We start from the raw sequence: 24400 nt of genomic DNA, 5'->3' as shown, positions 1-24400 counted from the left end.
AACAGTACTGCCGCATAAAAGCCAGGACCAACAGGCTCCAGGACAGCTTCTTCCACCAGGCGATCAGACTGATTAACTCATGCTGATTTGTGTGTATTCCTATGTTACATTGACTGTTCTATTTATTACAAATTATTATGATTGCACATTGCACACTTAGACGGAGATGTAATGTAAAGATTTTTACTCCTCATATATGTGAAGGATGTAAGAAATAAAGTCAATTCAATTCAATTCAATTCCTGATGTCAATAATCATTTTCTTGGTCTTGCTGACATTGAGTGGGAGGTTGCCAGACTTGCAATTTCCCTTCTATATACTTATTTGGAACCATTTTTGATTCAGCCAATGGCATTGGGGTCATCAGCAAACTTAAATATGGCATTGGAGCTATGCTTAACCTCACAATTATAAGTATAAAGTGAATAGACACACTCATCTCTACCTATTTTTTTATAAAGTCTTTGACAACACAGTGTTTTCATTCAGATCCTCTAATGAGTTCTTGAAAATGCCCAGTCTACTGACTCAAAGCAATCCTGTCATCACCCCTTAGTCTCTTGCGACTAGCTCTTTGTTGTCCTTATTGTTGGAGCCTTGGTCTTTAGCCTTTGCCTGTATGCAGGTAGGTGGAAAAGTGATCAGATTTTCCAAAATGCAGTCTAGGCGTGGAACATTAGGCATTCTTAAACCTAGAAGAGCAGTTAAAGATTAAAGTTTGTAGTTAAAGATTAAAGTCTGTCACGAGCCTTGTGGCCCATCAGGCCAGTGCTTATGCCAGTTTTCATGGCGTGAAGCGACTGAGAGTACGAGACTCCTCCCCCACCCCCTGGATAGGACGCCAGTCTATCGCAAGGTTAACCCCCAGCAATTTTTCTGGTACCCATTCTCCGCTGGGTAGACTGGAGCATCGTGTGGTTAAGTGCCTTGCTCAAGGCCACACACGCTGCCTCGACCGAGGCTTGAACGAACGACCTTCAGATCACTAGTCCAACGCCCTAACCACTTGGCCACGCGCCACACCTAGAATAGTAGTGGTTGGGTGTATTGGGACCCCTGGTGCTGCAGGAGATATGTTGATGATAATTGGGCAGAGATTTCTTCAAACAAGCTTGATTGAAGTGCCCAGTGATTATTTGAAATGCATTAGGGCAGGCTGTTTCTCTTTTGCTCATCATGGTACTCAATACATCAAGTGATTCCTTAATACCTGCCTTAGGCTGCATGTAAACTGCAGTCAGATCATGGAGGAGAGCTCTCTTGGTAAGTAGAATGGTCAGCACTTAACTATCAGATGTTCCAGGTAGGGGGAACCAGAGTGCAACAAGACTCCTATGTTCAAGCACCGCAAAGAGTTTATCATGAAACACAGACCCCACCTTTTGCCTTCTCTGAATCAGAGTCCTGTCCATCTGATGCATTGAGAAGCACTTGGGCCTTGCCAGTGTATCATGGGTGTCCAGAGTGAGCCATGTCTCCATGAAACACAGACCACAGCAATTCCTAATTTCCCTCCAATACAGCAAGTTTGCCCCTAGATACAGCAATCTAGTCCTTAGATACTCCAGCGACTGTACATTTGTTAACAAGATGCTGGGTAGGGGAAGTGTCATTCAAATTTTCTTTTAAAGAAAATTCGTAACAAAACATTTTGAGATATATCATGCCATAATTTTATCAGAAGCTGGCTGCTACACCTGTTATATAGTATGATAAATTGGTCATTCCTTTTTATTTGATGGAGTTTTAAGATTCAGATTTAAAACATAAACATTCTTTCCAAGATGTTTTATTTTTGGCTTGAAAGATAGAGTTATATCAGCCTGCAAAATAAACTACTTAGATTTCTCGGAATGGTATGTTGGGATTTAATTAAAAATAAATCTCTTTTCTTCACTATTTCCCTTTAATATGCTCTAAATCTATCACTGTTTCCAGAGGTACTTTGATAGCTTTGCCCAGCAATTCAAAGGGTGAGAAGTGTCTATGTATTAACTTAAGTTGAGCCCACACTTCATTTTCAATCTAATTCTGCATTTTCACATAGCATAAGGATTACTCTAGGGGTAAGTGTTGTATAGTCATCATTTTTATGTCAACTGATCAGCTTTTGTTAGTTTTTGAGTTCGGAGTCTATTATTTTATTCAAATTAACACCATTAATGCATACGGCAGGATGGATAGTTTTTGGGTAGTGCGGACTGGGAACATGATACAAGAACTTGGGTGGTAAGAAATTAAAAGCTTGCAAGGAAATCTTCTTAGTTTCCCATAAATTTAAATAGAGGAAGATTAGTCTGGAATTGACTCTGCTGTGGATGCCACTCAGATGATATATGTTTGCAAAAATTCTCGAGATATTGACCCCAACAAAATTTTATACTGTGAAATTTCTCATGAACAAAAAGATTATTTTTAATGCAAATCCATTTCTTACATAACATTCAAGTCCTGCATTGCCTCAATGGCATGCTGTAGTATTAGATATGCTTCACTTCCATGAGATCATAATGTAAGTGAAGAGCATGTCTTTCTCTCAGGCAAACTTAAAAGATCTCAGAGTATTACTTTAAAAAAGAATAGGGCAATTTGATCTGTTGTGCAGGTCAAATCCATCTTTGGGTTAACCAAATTAAAATATATTGTTATTATAAAATTACTATTTAGAGGACCATGTTGTGCAGAACTTACCATGTTTCCCTTTCTTAGAACTATAGCATTTTGGAATCTATTGAGACATTGTATAATGCAACATAGATGTTGGTCATTTTCTTCCCTCAGTGCTTTATCTTTCTATGCTCCACACACATTAGACAATAGACAAGAGACAATAGGTGCAGAAGTAAACCATTCGGCCCTTCGAGCCTGCACCGCCATTCTGAGATCATGGCTGATCATCTACTATCAATACCCGGTTCCTGCCTTGTCTCCATACCCTTGATTCCCCTATCCATAAGATACCTATCTAGCTCCTTCTTGAAAGCATCCAGAGAATTGGCCTCCACTGCCTTCTGAGGCAGCACGTTCCACACCTCCACAACTCTCTGGGAGAAGAAGTTCCTCCTCAACTCTGTCCTAAATGACCTACCCCTTATTCTTAAACCATGCCCTCTGGTACTGGACTCTCCCAGCATCTGGAACATATTTCCTGCCTCTATCTTGTCCAATCCCTTAATAATCTTATATGTCTCAATCAGATCCCCCCTCAATCTCCTTAATTCCAGCGCGTACAAGCCCAGTCTCTCTAACCTCTTTGCGTAAGACAGTCTGGACATCCCAGGAATTAACCTAGTGAACCTACGCTGCACCTCCTCCGCAGCCAGGATGTCCTTCCTTAACCCTGGAGAACAAAACTGCACACAATACTCCAGGTGTGGTCTCACCAGGGCCCTGTACAAATGCAAAAGGATTTTCTTGCTCTTGTACTCAATTCCCTCTGTAATAAAGGCCAACATTCCATTAGCCTTCTTCACTGCCTGCTGCACTTGCTCATTCACCTTCAGAGACTGATGAACATGTACTCTTAGATCTCTTTGCATTTCTCCCTTACCTAACTCAACACCGTTCAGATAATAATCTGCCTTCCCGTTCTTGCTCCCAAAGTGAATAACCTCACACTTATTCACATTAAACGCCACCTGCCAAGTTTCTGCCCACTCACCCAGCCTATCCAAGTCACCTTGAATTCTCCTAACATCCTCATCACATGTCACACTGCCACCCAGCTTAGTATCATCAGCAAACTTGCTGATGTTATTCACAATGCCTTCCTCTAAATCATTGATGTAAATCGTAAACAGCTGTGGTCCCAATACCGAGCCCTGTGGCACCCCACTAGTCACCACCTGCCATTCCAAGAAACACCCATTCACTGCTACCCTTTGCTTTCTATCTGCCAACCAGTTTTCTATCCATGTTAATATCCTCCCCCTAATGCCATGAGCTCTGATTTTACCCACCAATCTCCTATGTGGTACCTTATCAAAAGCCTTCTAAAAGTCAAGGTACACCACATCCACTGGATCTCCCGCGTCTATCTTCTTGGTTACATCCTTGAAAAACTCCAATAGATTAGTAAAGCATGATTTGCCCTTGGTAAATCCATGCTGGCTCGGCCCAATCTTATCACTGCTATCAAGATATGCCGCTATTTCATCTTTAATAATGGACTCTAGCATCTTCCCCACTACTGATGTTAGGCTAACAGGGCGATTGTTCTCTGTTTTCTCCCTCCCTCCTTCCTTAAAAAGTGGGATAACATTAGCCATTCACCAATCCTCCGGAACTGATCCTGAATCTAAGGAACATTGGAAAATGATCACCAATGCATCTGCAATTTCCAAAGCCGCCTCCTTTAGTACCCTAGGATGCAGACCATCTGGACCTGGGATTTGTTAGCCTTCAGTCCCATCAGTCTACTCATCACCGTTTCCTTCCTAATGTCGATCTGTTTCAGTTCCTCTGTTACCCTGTGTCTTTTGCCCATCCATACATCTGGGAGATTGCTTGTGTCTTCCCTAGTGAAGACAGATCCAAAGTACTTATTAAATTCGTCTGCCATTTCTCTGGTTCCCATAACAATTTCTCTCAATTCATTCTTCAAGGGCCCAACATTGTTCTTAACTATCTTTCTTCTCTTCACATACCTAAAAAAACTTTTGATATCCTCCTTTATATTCCTAGCTAGCTTGCGTTCATACCTCATTTTTTCTCCCCGTATTGCCTCTTTAGTTAAGTTCTGTTGCTCCTTAAAAATTTCCCAATCATCCATCTTCCCACTCACCTTAGCTCTGTTATACTTCTTCCTTTTTAATGCTATGCTATCTCTGACTTCCTTTGTCAACCACTGTGGCCACTTTCCCCCCTTTGAATCCTTCCTTCTCCAGGGGATGAACTGATTTTTCACCTTGTGCATTATTCCCAAGAATACCTGCCATTGCTGTTCCACTGTCCTTTCTGCTAGGATATCTGACCAGTCAACTTTGGCCAGCTCCTCCCTCATGGCTCCATAGTCTCCTTTGTTCAACTGCAATACCGACACTTCTGATCTGCCCTTATCCCTCTCAACTTGCAGATAAAAACTTATCATATTATGGTCACTACCTCCTAATGGCTCCTTTACTTCAAGATCACTTATCAAATCCTGTTCATTGCACGACACTAAATCCAGAATAGCCTTATTCCTGGTCGGCTCTCGTACAAGCTGCTCCAAAAATGCATCCTATAGGCACTCTACAAACTCCCTATCCTGGTGTCCAGTACCAACCTGATTTTCCCAGTTCACCTGCATGTTGAAATCCCCCATAACTACTGCGACATTTCCTTTGCCACATGCCATTGTTAACTCTGTATTCAACTTGCACCCAATATCCATGCTACTGTTTGGGGGCCTGTAGATAACACCTATTAGGGTCTTTTTGCCCTTACTGTTCCTCAGTTCTATCCACACTGACTCTACTTCTCCTGATTCTATGTTCCCCCTTGCAAGGGACTGAATCTCATTCCTCACCAACAGGGCCACCCCACCCCCTCTGCCCACCTTTCTGTCTCTTCGATAGCACGTATACCCTTGTACATTCAATTCCCAGGTCTGATCCCCCTGCAGCCATGTCTCTGTTATCCCAACAACATCATAGTTACCCATTCGCACCTGAGCTTTGTTCTCTTTCAGACAATCAGTTTCTTTGTTTCCTTCATTGTCAAAAAATGTGCGTAATGACATACTGCTAATTCACAGTTAACCTGACTTTGGATAAACTGATTGAAATAATTAACTGCAGAGACAATGAAATATAATGGATTCCATAAATTTGAAATGGAACAGAAAATCTTGAAATGTCACATACAAAATGCTTGAGAAACTCAACAGGCCAGACAGCATCTATGGAAAGCAATAAACAAATGATGTTTTGGGCCGAACCCTTCATCAAGAATGGAAAGGAAGGGGGAAGAAATCAGAATAAGAAGGTTGGTTGGGGGGGAAGGACTACAAGTTAGAAGGTGATAGGTGAAGGCAGGGGAGAGGGAAGGTAGATGAGTGCATGAAGGGGGGGCTGAAGTGGGGAGCTGGGAGGTGATACATGGAAAAGCTTAAGAAGACCGAATCTAGTTGGAGAGAAGAGTGGACCATGGGAGAAAAGGAAGGAGGAGAGGCACCAGGGGAAGGTGATAGCCAAAGGAGAAGAGATAAGAAGGGAGCTGGAGTGGGGAACTGAAGAAAAGGGAAGAGGGATGGGGAAAATTAACAGATGCTAGACCAGTAGATTAGTCAATGACTACGGAGAAGGAAGCAGAGTTTATAATGTGGATTTTATATTGGTAATAATTATATTAGTAAGGAATGGGCCAATTATTGGCAATTGCCATCACAATACTAAAAAACATGATAGTTCTATTGTGATTTCCATCCAGATATATTTTAAAATTGAAGCCTCAAAATTGCTGTCTGTAACTCAATGTTCTTCCAGAGTGCATTATTTTGTAGCCTTCTTCAATAGACTTAAGAGAATTGAAATGGCATCAATTAACTTGCTGTAAAAGACAGTTTGTATCACAAAGTTTGCATAAGATTTCAATAATAAAAGAATATAAAAAATAGAAGCAGGAGTGGGCCATTTGGTCCTTCATGTCTGCTCTGCTACAAAGATCAAGATCGCTCCTCTCCTTCACCTCTGCTTCATTTCTCTCTGTATTGCTCTCATCCCTTAATATCAAGAGATATGAGGGGTGGAGCTCAGTTTCAATGAGATCATTTTTCATGTTTCTAGACAACACATGCCAAGTCTACTCACTCTCTGCTCACATAACAAAGCCCCAATCCAGGAATCAGTCTGATGAACAATGTTCCCTCTAATTATTTGTACAGCTGTGCAGACCAACCATTGCTCTGATCCAGAAATTTTTATGCCCTGAAAACTACACGGCACATCTTATGATAGAAAATTCCACCTGCACAGCATCAAAGACTATGAGCAGGGGGGCATTTCAGTAACTGTGCGGCTGTGCACCCATACAACTTAAAGGGAACAGTGTTGATGAATCATTATTACATGTCCTATGAAGTGGCAAATATATATTTCTTCAGGTAAGGAGATCAAAATTGCACACAATCCTACAAAGCACTATAAAATCACAATAAGACCTCTGAACTCCTATAACTCAATTCTCTTTGAATGTAGGCCAATACACTCCTTGCCTTTCCCGCTGCTGGCTGTACCTAATAACGTTCAGCTAGGATCGATGGCCAGCAAAATCTCTGCCTCCTCCAAAGGTTAACACATTTGAAATTTAAAGACTTTGAGATATCTTAGATTCCATGTTAATTTTAAGTCTTGCGTCCAAATTTCACTCTCAATAGGTTTAAAAACACTAAACATTGTGCTTTTGCTTTCTTAATTTGGTATATGAAAATTCCATAATGTTACTGAATACTCATCTAGCTTGATGACATCAGAGTTATTGTTCACAACATTTCTCACTGAACGGTTATCCAGCAATGACAATAATGGTTAAGAGGAGATTGGTGGTACAAAAATTGTAATACACAAGCAATTAATCAGAAACTGGCCATAAACATCATAGCAACACACACAATAAAGAGCTTTGACCAGTGACCTGTCAGCATTTGGGATTGATTAGCAAGAGCAAATTAAAGGAAGGCAGGGGCAAGCGCGGTGGCCATTGTTGTAGTTGCTGTTTTCTGAGCAGAGTCAGGCTGGTGATATTTAGGCTTTAGCTCTTCAAGGCTTCAGTCAGAGAAAGCAATGGAAAGAAAAGCTCAAGGAAGTTTTTTTTTTCCCTGCCCTTCTTTATATCTTCTCAGCTAGGACAATAGAGATGCCAGGCAAGATAGTTGAATGCTCCTCTTGGAGGATATGGGAAGGCAGGGAGACCTCCAATGTTCCTCACAGCTACAATTGCGAGAAGTGCATCCAGCTGCAGCTTCTAGCAAACTGCGTTAAGGAGTTGGAGCTGGAACTGGATGAACTCCGATCATTCAAGAGGCTGAGGGGGTTATAGATAAGACATATAGAGAGTTAGTTAAACCCAAGGTGAAGGACACAGGAGACTGGATGACAGTCAGGAAGGGGAAAGGGTTTAAAGAGCCAATGTGGAATATCCCTGTTGCTATCTCCCTCAATAACAGGTACAGTCGACCCTCCATATCCACGGGTTCTGCATCTACGGATTCAACCAACCGCGGATCAAAAATATTCGAAAAAAAATTCCAGGAAGTTCCAAAAAGCAAAACTTGAATTTGCCGCGCACCAAGCACTACGCTTAATCCATGCTAATGAAGTGATGTGTAGGTATACCCTGCTGTAGCCATTTCACAGATCCTCAGTCTCTCTCCAGCACCCGTTGTTTGAGCATTGTTCGCCTTGCGTCTCGTTCGTTTGCTACTTATGTTGTATGCACCCTTTGTTTCTGTGAAAAAATGGCTCCTAAAAAGCAATTAAGTGGTCAAAGTAATTCTTCAAAGGCTAAGAGGGAGTGTAAAGTGCTATCTCTCGCTGAGAAAATAAAAATCTTAGATCTTTTGAAAAATGGCATGTTGCTTGCTGAAGTGAGCTGTAAGGTCGGTAAGAACGAATCGAGCATTCGTACAATAAAGCTGAAAGAAGCTGAAATTCGTGAAAGTGTTAGTGCTACCCCTACAACGGCAAAAATGGTCTCTCTGGTTCGTGATAAAGTGCTTGCTAAAACTGAGAAAGCATTGCATTAAATGTGTGGCTGGAGGACATGTCACAGAAGCATATCCTTGTTGATGGCAAAATTATGTGTGAAAAAGTTAGCATCTATGAGCACTACTGTGAGGGGGTTGAGGAGAGCGAGAGGAAGGAGTTTAAGGCCAGTAAGGGATGGCTCTACATAAAGCTCTACAGTCTGAAGAACTTAACGATCACGGGAGAATCGGCATTGGCTGATGCCGAGGCAGCATCAGTTTCCCAGAGGAGCTCAAGAAGCTCATAGAAGAGAAAGGCTACCTTCCAGAGCAAGTCTTCAACTGTGATGAAATGGGCTTGCTCTGAAAGAAGATGCCCAATCGTACCTACATCCATAAGAGTGCCAAGCAGGCCCCGGGGTTCAAGTCCTGGAAAGGTCGCCTTACTCTGGTGCTGTGTGGCAACGCGGCAGGTCACATTGTATTAGGTATTATAAATAATCTAGAGGTGATTTAAAGTATACAAGAGGATATGTGTAGGTTATATGCAAATACTACGCCATTTTATATAAGGGACATGAGCATCTGTAGATTTTGGTATCCATGGGGGGTCCTGGAAGAATTTCCCCGCAGATACCGAGGGACGACTGTTTATCACTTTGAATATTGTTGGGGGGTGTTGACCTGACAGAGGAAAGTCACAGTGGTCGGATCTTTGGTGCTGAGTCAGGCTCTGTGACTCAGAAGGGAACTGGGTGGGGGGGGGGCGCGGTGGAAGGAAAAGCATGCTGTGGTGTTAGTTAGTGGAACGGACAGGCGGGTCTGTGGCAGAGAATGAGATTCCCTGATGGTATTGTGCCTCCTAGGTGCCAGGTTCCGGGATACCTCAGAACAAGCCCTCAGCATTCTTAAGTGGGAATGTACTTTGATACAATGGTTCTCTCAGGTGATGTCACGTCTTAGTTTGGAGAAAATCAGAAGTCAAACTTTTGATCCTTGATTTGACTTTGAGAAAAGGTGGGGTTCTTTTGCCCGTTACTATCATTTGATTTGAGCTAATTAAGATGGTCTCCTTCTGATTCTTGTGTAAATGGATTTAGTTGGCGGATTAATGTTGTTCTTTTATGGAAGCTTGTATGGCGTATAGCTCCGGGGTTGTGCTCCCAATTTTTTTTTTCTTTTTTTTTGTTAGTAGGGTTCTTTTTTTGTTTAAGTTAGTAGGGGTTCTTTTTTCCTTCTTTTTTCCAAAAAAAATAGTTTTAACATTTTGTTTTTTCCTATTATTATTGATACATTGTTTAGCTTGGTTAATCAGTTATTTGTTAGTTTAACTCTTATTGTACATATTGATATGTTGACTTGATTACTTTAATGTATTTTTTGTTGATTTTCAATAATAATTAATAAAAAGATTTAAAAATGAAAATATGTACCAATCATATGGGTAGAATGAATGACCAGGTTCCACTCATTTTGCTTTGTTGTATTCCCTCTCTTATGTTTTTTACATTCGCTTTGACTTCCCTTGTCAGCCACTGTTGTATTATTTTGCCATTTGAGAATTTCTTCATCTTTGAAATACATCTGTCCTCCACCTTCCTTATTTTTCCCAGAAACTCACATAATGGCTGCATTGAGACACATGATAAATCGGTGGTAGTCAGCATGGTTTCCTTAAGAGTAAGTCTTGCCCGACAGATTTGTTGGAATTCTTTGAAGAAATAACGAACAGGATAGACAAGGAAAAATCGGTTGATATTGTATACTTGGATTTTCAGAAGGCCTTTGATGAGGTATCACACGTGAGGCTGCTTAACAAGCTATGAGCCTATGGTATTAGAGAAAAGATGCTAGCATGGTAAAGCAGTGGCTGATTGGTAGGAGGCAAGGATTGGGAATAAAGGGAGACTTTTCTGGTTTGCTGCTGGTGACTAATGGTGTTTCACAGGGGTCTGTATTGGGACAAATTCTTTTTATGTTATCTGTCAACGATTTGGATGATGAAATTGATGGTTTTGTTGCAAAGTTTGCAGATGATATGAAGGTAGGTGGAGGGGCAGGTAGTTTTGAGGAATTAGGGAGGCTCCAGAAGGACATAGAGAGATTCGAAGAATGGGAAAAGAAATGGCAGCTGGAATACAGTGTTGGGTCATGCACCTTGGTAAAAGAAATGGAAGGGTCAACTATTTTCTAAATGAAGAGTAAGTATAAAAAACTGAGATGCAAAGGGACTTGGGAGCCCTCGTGTAGTATTCCCTAAAGGTTAATTTGCAAGTTGAGTTTGTGGTGAGGAAGGCAAATGCAATGTTAGCATTCATTTCAAGTGGACTAGAAAATAAAAGTAACGATGTTATGTTGAGACTTTGTAAAGCACTGTTGAGGCCTCACGGAGTATTGTAAGCCACTTTGGGCCTCATTTCTTAGAAAGGATGTGCTGAAACTGCAGAGGGTTCACAAAAAAGATTCCATGATTGAATGGCTTGTTATTTGAAGGGTTTGGGCCTGTATTAACTAGAATTCAGAAAAATGAGGGGTGACCTTATTGAAACTTATCGAATGGTGAAAGGCCTTGGTAAAGTGGATGTGGAGGGGATGTTTCCTATGGTGGGAGAGTCTAAGACCAGAGGACACAGCCTCAGAATGGAGATGAGGAGGAAATTCTTCAGCCAGAGAGTGGTGAATCTGTGGAATTATTTGCCACAGGCAGCTGTGGAGGCCAAATCTTTATATATATTAGGCAGATGCTGATAGATTTTTGATTGATCAGGACATTGACTCCCCTCTCTGAATTCTCCTCATGAATGATCATACAAAGTATTACTTCTCCAGCACCTTTCAAAGATTGCTGCTTTGTTTCCTAATGGGTCTTTCCTTTTTCACTCTTTTCCTGTTGCCCTTGATATATATCCAAACTGCCTGGCCTTTGCCACACAGATAGTCAAGATATGTCAGACCTTAAAGGAAACCCTCTTATGTCAACTGAGAACAGTCATATAAAAGTCTGCCAAGGAGCTGACAAACATGAGGAAAGAGAGCAGAACTCGATCGGGTAGATTAAAGAAATTCTGAAAACATCTTGATTATCTTTTTGGCAAAGACCAGGCAGTGTGGATTTTATCGTCTATCAGAAATCACACTGGATCCATCGATTCTGGATAATAAAATTATTTTTAATGTATTTCTGGCCAATTTAGCTGTTACTTGCAGTGGAACTGGTTAGGCATGAGTACTAATCATAGCATATGGTTAATACAACAAATTAAGCAGGGACCTTAATACTGAATGCCACAAATTATTTTAAGTGTTCTAAGAAGTGATAGAGAACACAAGAGTTGAATCCTTTATTGTGGCACATGTAGGTTTGGTCATAGTAAACAAGTGCCTTTTTCAGGTTATGTTCTTGCCAGTGGTGGTTGATGAAGTGAACCCAACTAGATTATGACTGTGTGTACCAAAATCAGAATCCTACCGAAACAGTTTTGGTTGGAATTATGGGTCATTATGAATACCTACTTTAAAAACCATTCAAGACGCTTATGGACCTGGAAAAGTCCAGGTGATAACACCAGAAATCAAATTGACTTTATTACTATAAACCAAAGATTTAGAAGCTCAGTGACTCAATGCGAAACATATCCAGGTGCAGACTGTAAGAGTGACCATAACCCAGTAATATGTCATGTAAAAGTAAAACTTAAAAACTAAAGAAGCAAAAACCTGAACAATCCCTTGACTACTCGCAATTAATTAAAGAGGAAAATTTAAGACAAAAATTTACAATTGAAGAAAGGAATAGATTTCAAAGTGTAGAAATAGAATTTGTTGAAGATGATATCATGTAGAAATGAAGTTTAACTGTCTAAAGGATGCCTTGGTAGAATCAGCAAAGTCAGTGATTCCTAAAAAAGAAAAAAGCACAAAGACTAAATGGATGACAGATGAAATCAAAAATCTAATGGAAGAAAGGAGACAGAAGAAAGCAAATCCTATAGAATATATGTTCTTGGATAAAAAAGTTAAAAGCTTATGTCAAAAAGCCAAAGAAGAATGGTTAAACCAGGAATGTGAGAAATTAGAAAGAATCCCTATTACTGATCCAAAAAGGTTAAATCAACAAATCAAGAATATCACTGGTAAAAAGCTCCTCTGTTCTTCAGGTGGATGTTTGAAAACAAAGAACGGTACCATTATCATGGAAAAAGATGAGATTATGAACAGATAGACTGAGTATATTCAGGAACTGTTTGAAGATGATCGAGGAGAAAAAACAGAAATTAAGAAAAACATTGAAGGTCCAAGTATTTTAAAATCTGAAGTTCATAATGCAATAAATAAGATGAAGAAAGGAAAGGTAGGGTCCTGATGAATTAGTAACAGAAGAAATTATCGCCCTTGAAGATTATGGAATTGAAAAACTTACTGATTACTGATTTAATCAATGACATCTATGAGACTGGAATAATACCAGAAGAGATGAAAAAATCAGTATTTATCACTCTTTCTAAGAAACCTGGAGCAATAGAATGTGAATTACATAGCACCATAAATTTAATGAGTCATATCACTAAGCTAGTTCTAAGAATTTTGATGACAAGAGCTAAAAGTAAGATACAAACTGAAATAGGTAAAGAACAATGTGGTTTTGTGAAAGACAAAGGTACAAGATACGCAATATTGATGTTAAGGATACTATCAGAACAAGCTATTCAAGTGCAAAAAGATTTGCTTGATAAAATGAAGCACAATAAGTTATTTGAAATATTACAGGAAACTCTAGATCTAGATTCGAAAGACCTCTGCCTAATCAGAAATCTGTACTGGGAACAAACTGCTGCTGTAAGAATAGATAGAGAAGTGAGTCAGTTTACGAAAATCAAGAGAGGCATTAGACAAGGGTCTGTCTTCTCCCTTGATTTGTTTAATGTGTACAGTGAAACAATATTACAAAAAATAAGAGACATCTTGGGAATCAAAGTTGGCAGTGAAAACATCAATAATTTTAGATATGTGGATGACACTGTGTTAATTGCAAGTATGGAGGAAGAACTACAAAACTTAATTGATATAGTTGTTGAAGAAAGAGCAAAAATGGGTCTATGTATCAATTGCAAAAAGACAAAATATATGGTGATATCCAAAAAGAAGGAGAATCCTATCTGCAGGATGAGAATAAACGGGGAGGACATAAAACAAGTACAGAACTTTTGCTACTTAGGAAGCTGGGTGACATCAGATGGCAGGTGCGACATGGACATCAAAGGAAGAATAGGGATGGCAAAAGACACCTTTATGAGAATGAAGAGTATACCGAACTAGGCATGAGAACCCGCCTCAGAGCACTGAAATGTTCCGTTTATCCAGTTATGTTACATGGCTCAGAATGTTGGACAATATCTAGTAACATGAGGAAATGAATTGAAGCAGCAGAGATGTGGTTTTTGAGGAGGATGCAAAGAATATCATGGACGAAACGAATATCTGATGAGCAGAGCAAGCACAAAAAGAGAAATAATGTATGAGATCATGAAAAGGCAATGTAACTTCATTGGACATGTGATTAGGAAAGAGGAGTGAGAATGCACAGAAATTATGGGAAAGATTGAAGGGAAGAAAGCAAGAGGAAGGCAAAGACAAATGATGATGGAGACAGCAGTCAGAGAACTGGAAATGAATTACCAATTAATTGATCCACCTGACCCGAAACAGGAGCGTCTGGGCCATGGCAGTCAAAGCTCAAACTGGGCATGGCACCTGATGATGATAATGATGGGTCTTGTGGTTGAATGTTATGTTGACAATGGTAAGGCTTTCATTTGGGATGGATAGTTAGTGCCAAGCATTTGGTGGCATGAGGTTAACTGGCAACGTAATCATTCCAAGATCATACGATGTCAACGCCTTCCTGAATTCTAATATGGACTGCTTCTTTGTTTGGCCCTGGAGCTGGTGGACAAGGGTGCTGAGGTGATGGTCAGTAACATATGTGCAATCTTCAGAACATCCAGAAGCAGCCTCCCTGGGTCAATGCCTGCCCTATCTAATTACTCTACTTTCCAATCCTCTAATCTTGCCGCTTCTTGTGATGATCAACGTTAAGCATACACAAAAATGCATGATGACTTCTTTGGGATGTAGTGCAGGACAGCTCTGAAAGTGCCAGAAAATATAATTACATCAGTGGCCTCAGACAATTCTCACTGTTACAGGTCAGTGTAACCACATGAAAAAGTTACTACTGTAACTTAAAATTAAATGCAATAAGGTGCTATTGTGCTCTTGAGCACATCCGGAAACCTGGATGGAATTAGAAATCAAAAGTTGAGTTCTTTATTTTCTATCTCCCCTCAGTTCTCTATCACTCAACAGCAAGATATTCATTTAAAGAAACATATTCTATCTCAACTGCCTCCATATCAAGATAGAAGAAACAGCAGATGCTGGAATTTGGAGCAACAAACAATCTATTGGAGGAACTTAGTGGGTTGAATGGCATCTGAGGGAGAAAAGAAATTAGTCCTGATGCAAGTTTTCAACCTGAAACATTGGTAATTTCTTTCCCCCAACAGATCTGCCCAACCTGTTGAATTGCTCTGATAGATTGTCTATGCCCTCATAGCAAACCTGAGAACTATTGAACTTCTTCTTAAATAGAATAGGTACAAGGCTCATGACTGTTGTTAAATCTGCTTTCCTCTGTGCACTCCATATTGTATTATCTCCTACACTTGAATCATTTTGACAGAAGAGGCTCCATTTAGAAACTGCATTAGGGCAATGTCATCCCTGCATCTTCTGAGGGCTGAACATACAACAAAATCCATGATTTTCAGTTACATTAGCATTGTGGGTGTCAATGGATGATTCCATTTTACAACTGATTTTTACAGTATGCATCAATCATTACACAATTGAACTTCTCACCCCATCTATCTGGGCAAATGCTGTCTGACTTGCTGCACGTTTCCAGCATTTTCTGTTCATGTCATTGAAAGAAGGAATCAATGGACTGTTTTTTATTATCCAGAGGGCTTGTGAACTCATAGACTGTCCTTTCAACTTCGACTATGTAAAAATTGATTCTTACATCGAGGAAATGACTCATTCACTTGGTAATGACTTGAAAATCCAATACAATTTCAGTGGATGGCGGTGTCATTTCTAATCACACCTGATTAACAGCCAATTAGGAATGTGGCCACAACTGTCACTTACACTCAAATTTAGTCTTAGATGAAATAAACTAATGGAGAAAGTTGAATTTTTAAAATAAGTTACGGACTGTCACTTCAGAAAACTAAGTAAATGAATTAATATTTGCAGACAGAAGAGTCTACACATGCAAGTCAGGCAGCATGTGTGGAGGCAGACGGAAAGTCAGCATTTTGGGCTGAGTGCTGATGACAAAATACATTTAATATAAATAAAGCAATGCCTATTTATTCCATTCCCTTGTCATCTTAAATAAGAAACAAAGGGACTATATGGTTTATTATCAACAATTCAATGTCATTTAACTATGATCTAATTAAAAATAATATTCCACTTTAATAATATTTTTGTTATTTTGCTCTGATGGAATTGCTTGTTGTTCAAAAGCTGCCAACATATACACTTCGTAATTTCCTCTTTCTGTTATCTTTTACATCACTAATCAAACAATATAAGATTCTAGGTTGAGACTACAGCTGGTGTAAATCTGAACTATGTGTTTTGGGAAAGATGGGCTGGAATTTGACAGGCTACAATATATGTAAAATCTCGAATGAAGAATGTGAAGTTGGCGTGGTATTACACTTAGACAGAGAGGTTATAGGCCAATATTTTCTGCAGTGTGTCAATAACAGCATCATTGGTGATAATTGCATTGTTGACTGAGACTTTATCAGCCAAACTTCTGTAACTGGATTGCAGTTTCAAGTCCAAAGTAAATTTATTATCAAGGTACATATATGCCACCATATTCAACTCTGAGATCCATTTTCTAGTGAGCATTCACTGTAGATACAAGGAAACACATTAGTCAATGAAAAACCACACATAAACACAGACAAACAACCAATGTTCAAAAGACAAAAAAATTGTGCAATACAAAAAAATAATAATAATAAATAATAAAAAATACCCTGAGAACATGATTTGTAGCATCCCTGTTGTGGAATCAGTTCAGTGTTGAGATGAGTGAAGTTATCCATATCCGTTCAGGTGATGGTTGAAAGGTAATAACTGTACCTAAATCCAGTGATGCCAGGCAATCAAACATTATGGGCTCCCCATGGAACCAACAAAATGTAATTAGGCCTTCAGTGCTGGCCATTTTGGTCGAGGGAAAAATCCTGGTTTATTCGCTATCCTACCAGTGGATTTGGAGGGATCTGGAGATTTTTGCAGAAGGTGAGTGCGTGCTGTATATATACAGAAGGTGTTGAATCCTTGTGGGTTGAATTAAGAAACTGTAAGGGTAAAAGGACGTTGATGGCAGTTATGTACAGGTCTCCCAGCAGTGGCCGGGAGGTGGACCACAGATTACAAACAGGAAACTGAAAACGCTTGTCAAAAGGGCCATGTTATGGGAGCTTTTAATATGCAGGTCGATTGGGAAAATTAGGTTAGTAATGGATCTCAAGAAAGTGAATTTGTTGAATGTCTAAGAGATGGCTTTTTAGAGATGTCGTTGAGCCTACTGGGTGATCAGCTATACTGAGTTGGATGTTATGTAATGAACCCGGGGCGATTAGGGAGCTTAGGGTAAAAGAACCCTTAGGAACCAGTGATCACAATATGATTGAGTTCAACTTGAAATTTGATAGGGAGAAAGTAAAGTCTGATGTGGCAGTATTTCAGTGGAGTAAGGGAAATTATAGTGGTATGAGAGAGGAGTTGGCCAAAGTAAATTGGGAGGAGCTGCTGGCAGAGATGTGAGCAGAGAGGCAATGGTGTGCATGTTTGGGAAAAATGAGGAAGGTGCAGGACATAGGTATTCCAAAAATGAAGAAATACTCAAATGGTAAAACAGTACAACCATGGCTGACAAGGGAAATCAAAGCTAGTGTAAAAGCAAAAGAAAGGGCATACAACAAAGCAAAAATTAGTGGGAGGATACAAGATAGGAAAGTTTTTTAATAACCTACAGAGAGCAACTAAAAAACTCATTAGAAGGGAAAAGATGAAATATGAAAGCAAGCTAGCAAATAATATCAAAGTGAATAGTAAAAGTTTTTTCAAGGATGTTAAAAATAAAAGAGCAATGAGATTGGCTATAGGACCACTAGAAAATGAGGCAGGAGAAATAATAACAGTGAACAGCAAGAGGATAAGACATGAGAGTGAAGAGCAAGAGGATAAGACGTGAGAGAATATGACCAATCAAGTGTGACAGTGAAAAAGCGTGTGTGGAACCGGAGGAGATAGGAGAGGTACTTAATGAATACTTTGCTTCAGTATTCACTACGGAAAAGGATCTTGGCTATTGTAGGGATAATTTACAGCAGACTGAAAAGCTTGAGCATGCAGTTATTAAGAAAGAGGATGTGCAAGAGCTTTTGGAAAACATCAAGTTGGATAAGTCATCAGGACCTGACAAGATGTACCCCAGGCTACTATAGGAGATGAGGGAAGATGGAGATTGCTGAGCCTCTGGTGATGATCTTTGCATCATCAATGGGGACAGGAGAGGTTCCGAAGGATTGGAGGGTTGCAGATGTTGTTCCATTATTCAAGAAAGGGAGTAGAGATAGGCCAGGAAATTGTAGACCAGTGAGTCTTACTTCAGTGGTTGGTAAGTTGAAGGAGAAGATCCTGAGAGGCAGGATTTATGAACATTTGGAGAGGCATAATATGATTAGGAATAGTCAGCATGGCTTTGTCAAAGGCAGGTCATGCCTTACTAGCCTGATTGAATATTTTGAGGACGTGACTGAACACATTAATGATGGTAGAGCAGGATATGTAATGTATATGGATTTCAGTAAGGCATCTGACAAGGTACCTCATGCAAGGCTTATTGAGAAAGTAAGGAAGGATGAGATACAAGGGGAAATTGCTTAGTGAATCCAGAACTGGCTTTGCCACAGAACGCAAAGAGTGGTTGTAGACTGGCCATATTCTGTATGGAGGGTGGTCACCAGTGGTGTGCCTCAGGGATCTGTTCTGGGACCCCTTCTCTTCGTAATTTTTATAAATGACCTGGATGAAGAAGCGGAGGAATGGGTTAGTAAATTTGCTGATGACACAAAGGTTGGAGGTGTTGTGAATAGTATGGAGGGCTGTCAGAGGTTACAGCAGGAAATTGGTAGGATGCAAAAATGGGCTGAGAAGTGGCAGATGGATTTCAACCCAAATAAGTGTGTGGCGGTTCATTTTAGTAGGTCAAATATGATGGCAGAATATAGTATTAATGGTAAGACTCTTGGCAGTGTAGAGGATCAGAGGGATCTTGGGGTCCAAGTCCATAGGACGCTCAAGGCTGCTGCGCAGGTTGACTCTGGTTAAGAAAGCATATGGTGCATTGGCCTTCATCAATCTTGAGATTGAGTTTAGGAGTCAAGAGGTAATGTTGCAGCTATATAGGACCCTGGTCAGACCCCACTTGGAGTACTGTGCTCAGTTCTGGTCGCCTCACTATAGGAAGGATGTAGAAACCATAGAAAGGGTGCAGAGGAGATTTACAAGGATGTTGCCTGGATTGGGGAACATGCCTTATGAGAATAGGTTGAGTGAACTTGGCCTTTTCTCCTTGGAGCGATGGAGGATGAGAGGTGACCTGATAGAGGTGTATAAGATGATGAGAGGCATTGATTGTGTGGATAGTCCCAGGGCTAAAATGGTTGCCACAGGTGGACACAGGTTTAAGGTGCTAGGGAGTAGGTGCAGAAGAGATGTCAGGGGTAAGTTTTTTATGCAGCAAGTGGTGAGTGTGTGGAATGAGCTGCTGGTGACGGTGGTGCAGGTAGATATGATAGGGTCTTTTAAGAGACTCCTGGACAGGTATATGGAGCTCAGAAAAATAGAGGGCTATGGGTAACCCAAGGTAATTTCTCAAGTAAAGACTTGTTCGGCACAGCTTTGTGGGCCGAAGGGCCTGTATTATGCTGTAGGTTTTCTATGTTTCGATGAGACAAGGAGATGGCTGATGAACTAAGTGAGTATTTTGCATCAGTCTTCACTGTGGAAGACACTAACAGTATGCCTGCTATTGTAGTGCGTGAAGGAAGAGAAGTGGGTGCAGTTACTGTTACAAGAGAGAAGATGCTCAAAAAGCTGCAAGACCTAAAGGTAAATAAGTCACCTCGACCAGATGAACTGCACCCTAGGCTTCTGAAAGAGGTAGTGTTTGAGATTGTGGTGGCATTACAAATGATCTTTCAAAAATCATTGGATCCTGGCATGGTAGCAGAGGACTGGAAAATTGCAAATATCACTCCACTATTTAAGAAAGGAGGAAGCAGCCGAAAGGAAATTATAGTCCAGTTAGCCTGACCTCAGTGGGTGCGAAGATGTTGGAGTCAATTGTTAAGGATGAGGTGATGGAGTACTTGGTGACACAGGACAAGATTGTACAAAGTCAGAAAGGTTTCCCTCAGGGAAAATCCTGGCTGACGAACCTGTTGGAATTCTTAGGAGATTACAAGTAGGATAAATAAAGGGGGTACAGTGGATGTTGCATATTAGGTCTTTCAGAAAGCCTTTGACAAGGTGCCACACATGAGGCTGCTTACCAAGTTAAGAGCCCATGATATTACAGCAAAGTTTCTAACATGGTTAGAGCATTGGCTGATTGGTAAGATGCAGTGAGTGGGAATAAAAGGATCCTTTTTTGGTTGGCTGCCAGTGACTAGTGGTGTTCTGCAGGGGTCGTTGTTGGGACCACTTCTTTTTATGCTGTATGTAAATGATTTAGATGATGGAATAGATGGCATTGTTGCCAAGTTTGCAGATGATACAAAGATTGGTGGAGGGGCAGGTAGTGTTGAAAAAACAGGTAGGATGCAGAAGGACTTAGAATAGGAGAATGGGCAAAACAGTGGCCAATGCAATTCAATGTTGGAAAATGCATCATCATGCACCTTGGTAGTAGAAATAAATGTGTGGACTATTTTCTACATGGGAAGAAAATCCAAAAATCTAAGCTGCAAAAGGACTTGGGAGTCCTTGTGCAGAACACCCTAAAGGTTAACTTGGAGGTTGAGTTGGTGGTGAAGAAGGCATATGCCATGTTAGTATTCATTTCAAGAGGTCTCGAATACAAGAGCAAGGATGTGATGCTGAGGCTTTATAGGCCTGGTGAGGCGTTACCTTGAGTATTGTGAAAAGGTTTGGGCCCCTCATCTTAGAAAAGATATGCAGGCATTGGAGAGGGTTCAGAGGAGGTTCACAAGGATGGTTCGAGGAATGAAAGGGTGATTATACGAGGTACGTTTGATGGCTCTAGGTCTGTACTCACTGGAATTCAGAAGGATGGTGGGGGGGGGGTGGGGGGAGGAATCACATTAAAACCTTTTGAATGTTGAAAGACCTAGACAGAGTAGATGTGGAAACGATGTTTCCCATGGTGGGAGAGTCTAGGACAAGAGGGCACAGACTCAGAACAGAGGGACACCCTTTCAATACAGAGATGCAGAGAAATTTCTTTAGCCAAAGGGTAGTGAATTTGTGGAATTTGTTGTCCTGAAGGAGCTGTTCATCTGATGTGAGCCTCTGATCATTCATATTTGCAGATTTCCCAAGTGACAATAAATATGATATGGAAATGATCATTATCATGTTGCATCCCAAGAAAGATTTAGTTTTCATTTGAATATCCCTGAACCAAAAGGGTTATGTGAGTCAATTTTCAGACAATGATGTCATACATGGCCAGACACTTGTCATTTTAAATTTTAGCTTTAAATTTTCTTTTCCAGAACTGGTTCTACTTGGGTTAGAGACACATATTTAATGTTTCCCAATCACCACCAAAGGCCATAGAACTTTTCTGCAATAATGAACAAAAGCTTTAGTTAAATGGTAGGCTTAGGTATAAGCAGAAAGATGTAATGCATTTAAAAAAGAATAAAAATGATTAGCTGGTGGGAGAATTATATAACAAAAGAATAAAGTTATTAGTCAGCCTAAGCTGTTTTTGATTTCTAGGTTGAATTCAATTAGTAGATCATTGCAGTTACTAGTCAGTATAGAAAAAAATGTACATAGTTGCCATGATTACACTCCAAGAGGTAGACTGTTTTAAGGGACAGGAAAAGGGTGACTAATTAAATTCATAATTGTGTTTTGCCCTGCACTGAGATATGATAGGCAGACTTTACTAATCCTTGCTCTAAAATCTCTGCTTCTATCCATTACAGGAGACACAAGAATCTGCAGACATTGAAATTTGGAGAAACAATTGGCTGGAGGAACTAGTGGATCAAATAGCAGTGGGGGTGGGGTGAGAATTGTTAATGTTTCAGTTTGAAACCCTGTGTCAGGAACCTAAAGTAGAGAGGGAAAGTGTTGAAGCTGCTGGTTGATGGCCCGAGGATGTGGGAATATGGGTGGGCAGGCTGAACCAGGTAGGGGAAGAGGTGGCATGAAGTTGAGAGACAGAAGCAAGTGGTTGCGGGGGACAGAGATGGCTGGGTGTTGGGTAGAACCAGACAAGGAAAATGACAGGCAGATAGATTGAGGTGGTTGGTCGGAAGGGTGAATCTGGAGGCTGCTGCTGGAGCAGGTGTTAAGCAGGAACACAAATGCTATTAATGGAATGTGATACGTAACGGAGGAGATAATGGGAACAATTAGAGGAAAGGTGAATGGCAGGTGAAACCAGAATGAAGGGTGGAAGGGGGCAAGCCTGTGGCTGGACTCTGTATATAGTAAGTGGGTGGAACCAGGTGGAGGAAGGGAACAAAATTGTGTGATGGTAGTGAAGTGGGAAAGGTGACAAAGATCAGAGTACTGCAGGAGGATCTATTGCTAATTTTCTGCTAATTGTTATGGTAAATTAATTAGATGTTTAAGAAAACATTAAGCATCCAAAGTCAGAAGAAGATTCAATTCAGTGACAACATTATCTTTGGGTGTTATAGAACATCAGCTGCTAGTTACTGTTTCAGTGTGATTTATGGCTTTAGCTAACTCTTCTGTTTGCAGACTTTAACATTTGAAGAATGAAACTGGATAGGTTTTGCTTAAATAGATGATTGGGGAGAAATAACAAAAAAATTAAAGTATTTACAAAAAGGTTCCACAGACATTGATGAAAACCATCTATATTACAGTTCTCATCCTACAATATACTGTAAAAGGCAAAGAGGCTTCATATTTGGCTTGAGTTTTTATTGCTGAATTGGGAAGGTCCAAATAGACTGTAAATAATTCATGCCAAATCAAAAAGGTGCCACTGGAAATCTCATCCACAGAGAAGGGGGTCAATGAATTTTATGCACATTTGTTTTAAGGAGTCATCCTGCAAGAAATAGATGGCGTACAACTGAGGCAACTCTGTAATTTCCTTTTATATATAATGAAGGAGCTAAAAATGGAACAATTATAGGATAGGAGCAAAACCAACAATCAGCAAAGTGGAATGTACCAGCATATTGCTTTCATAATTTCCTGCAGGTATAAATAAAGATAACTTAATTTTTAATACTACCAATAATAATTTATTTTTATGCACAGGATAAATTACTGTATTATGCGTAGAGGAAAACAATGAAGGGATGTAGTACGAATAACAGCTGGGTCTAAAGAAGACACTTACCAATAACGTAGGCTAGAAGAAGTGCAAGCATAACTGTAATGGCTGTTGCGCTCAGAGCTGTGCATTTCCAGTTGCAGCACTTGTAAGGTTTGTTGAAAGTGAAGGCAGGTCTAGAAAAAGTGCTTCTGGGAAGGGGTCTTGGAGGTGGAGAGTAAACAGTATTGGAGGTCAAAGGGTAGCTTGGATTGGTAGTACCATAGAGACTGGATGTACCAGATCCTGGTTTAAATAAGAAATGCCTATGAAGAAAGAGAGAGAGAGAGAGACTAAACAAGACTGAATGAAAGAAATAGGCAGAGACTGTTACTAACTAATTGATATCAAGTCCAAAAAACATCTACAGTACATAATATCGATTACAATCTAATGAATGAAAGTCCTTTGAATTCTTCTTGAATAACATATTCTTTTTGAGTCTTTGGTCTTTTGAGTAAATGATAGAGGAACCTTCTCCCATTTACCTGTGTACAAGAAAATATTAGGACCTTGAAGGACAATCTCTACACTGATGTTTAAGCCTGATTTATACTTCTGTGTCAACGTGTCGCCGTAAGTACTGCGTCGCCACAAACCCTACGCAAAGCCGACGCGGAACCCTACGCGAAAGTCTGCGTTGCTGCGACGCGCTCCTCTCCCAAAATGTAACCGCGCGTTGCAGCAACGCAGACCGTAAGAACTGTGATTGGTCCGCTTGGTAGCACTGCATTTCATCCTACGCTGCAATAGCTTTCCATTGGGCGACTGAAGGGCAGGGAAGGAACTCTGGCTGCAATGCTTCCCATAAAGCTTTACAGACCTCCGAAATTATGGAGGACACATTTTGCTTTTACAAAAAAAGACACACGCTTCTTGTTTACCCTGAGAAAGACTACCATGACCATGAAGCCTTGCGTGGGCAGGTGAGTGCGCGTGTGTGACGTGCGCGAATTGCAGAGCGACGCAGACACACCAACGCACAAGTATAAATGCTCACAATGTGCGTAGGTCACTTGCG

The 24400-nt window shown here is 40.4% G+C and overlaps 1 protein-coding gene across 4 annotated transcripts in view; it reads right to left on the bottom strand.

Annotated features, from left to right (window-relative positions):
- The window catches only part of tenm1 (teneurin transmembrane protein 1), a 2340669-nt gene that overhangs the window by 322068 nt on the left and 1994201 nt on the right, over nt 1-24400 (bottom strand). For all 4 annotated transcript variants that reach the window (XM_063060938.1, XM_063060937.1, XM_063060940.1 and 1 more), the window contains one exon: nt 23407-23645. In XM_063060938.1, coding sequence (XP_062917008.1) covers nt 23407-23645 — 239 coding nt within the window. The remainder of the gene's footprint in view (nt 1-23406; nt 23646-24400) is intronic.

Source organism: Mobula hypostoma, chromosome 10 (genome assembly GCF_963921235.1).
Source record: "Mobula hypostoma chromosome 10, sMobHyp1.1, whole genome shotgun sequence".
In the NCBI taxonomy this organism is placed as follows: Eukaryota; Metazoa; Chordata; class Chondrichthyes; order Myliobatiformes; family Myliobatidae; genus Mobula; species Mobula hypostoma.
The sequence above is the reverse complement of the archived record's forward strand: the minus strand, read 5'-3'. Positions and strand labels throughout refer to the sequence as shown.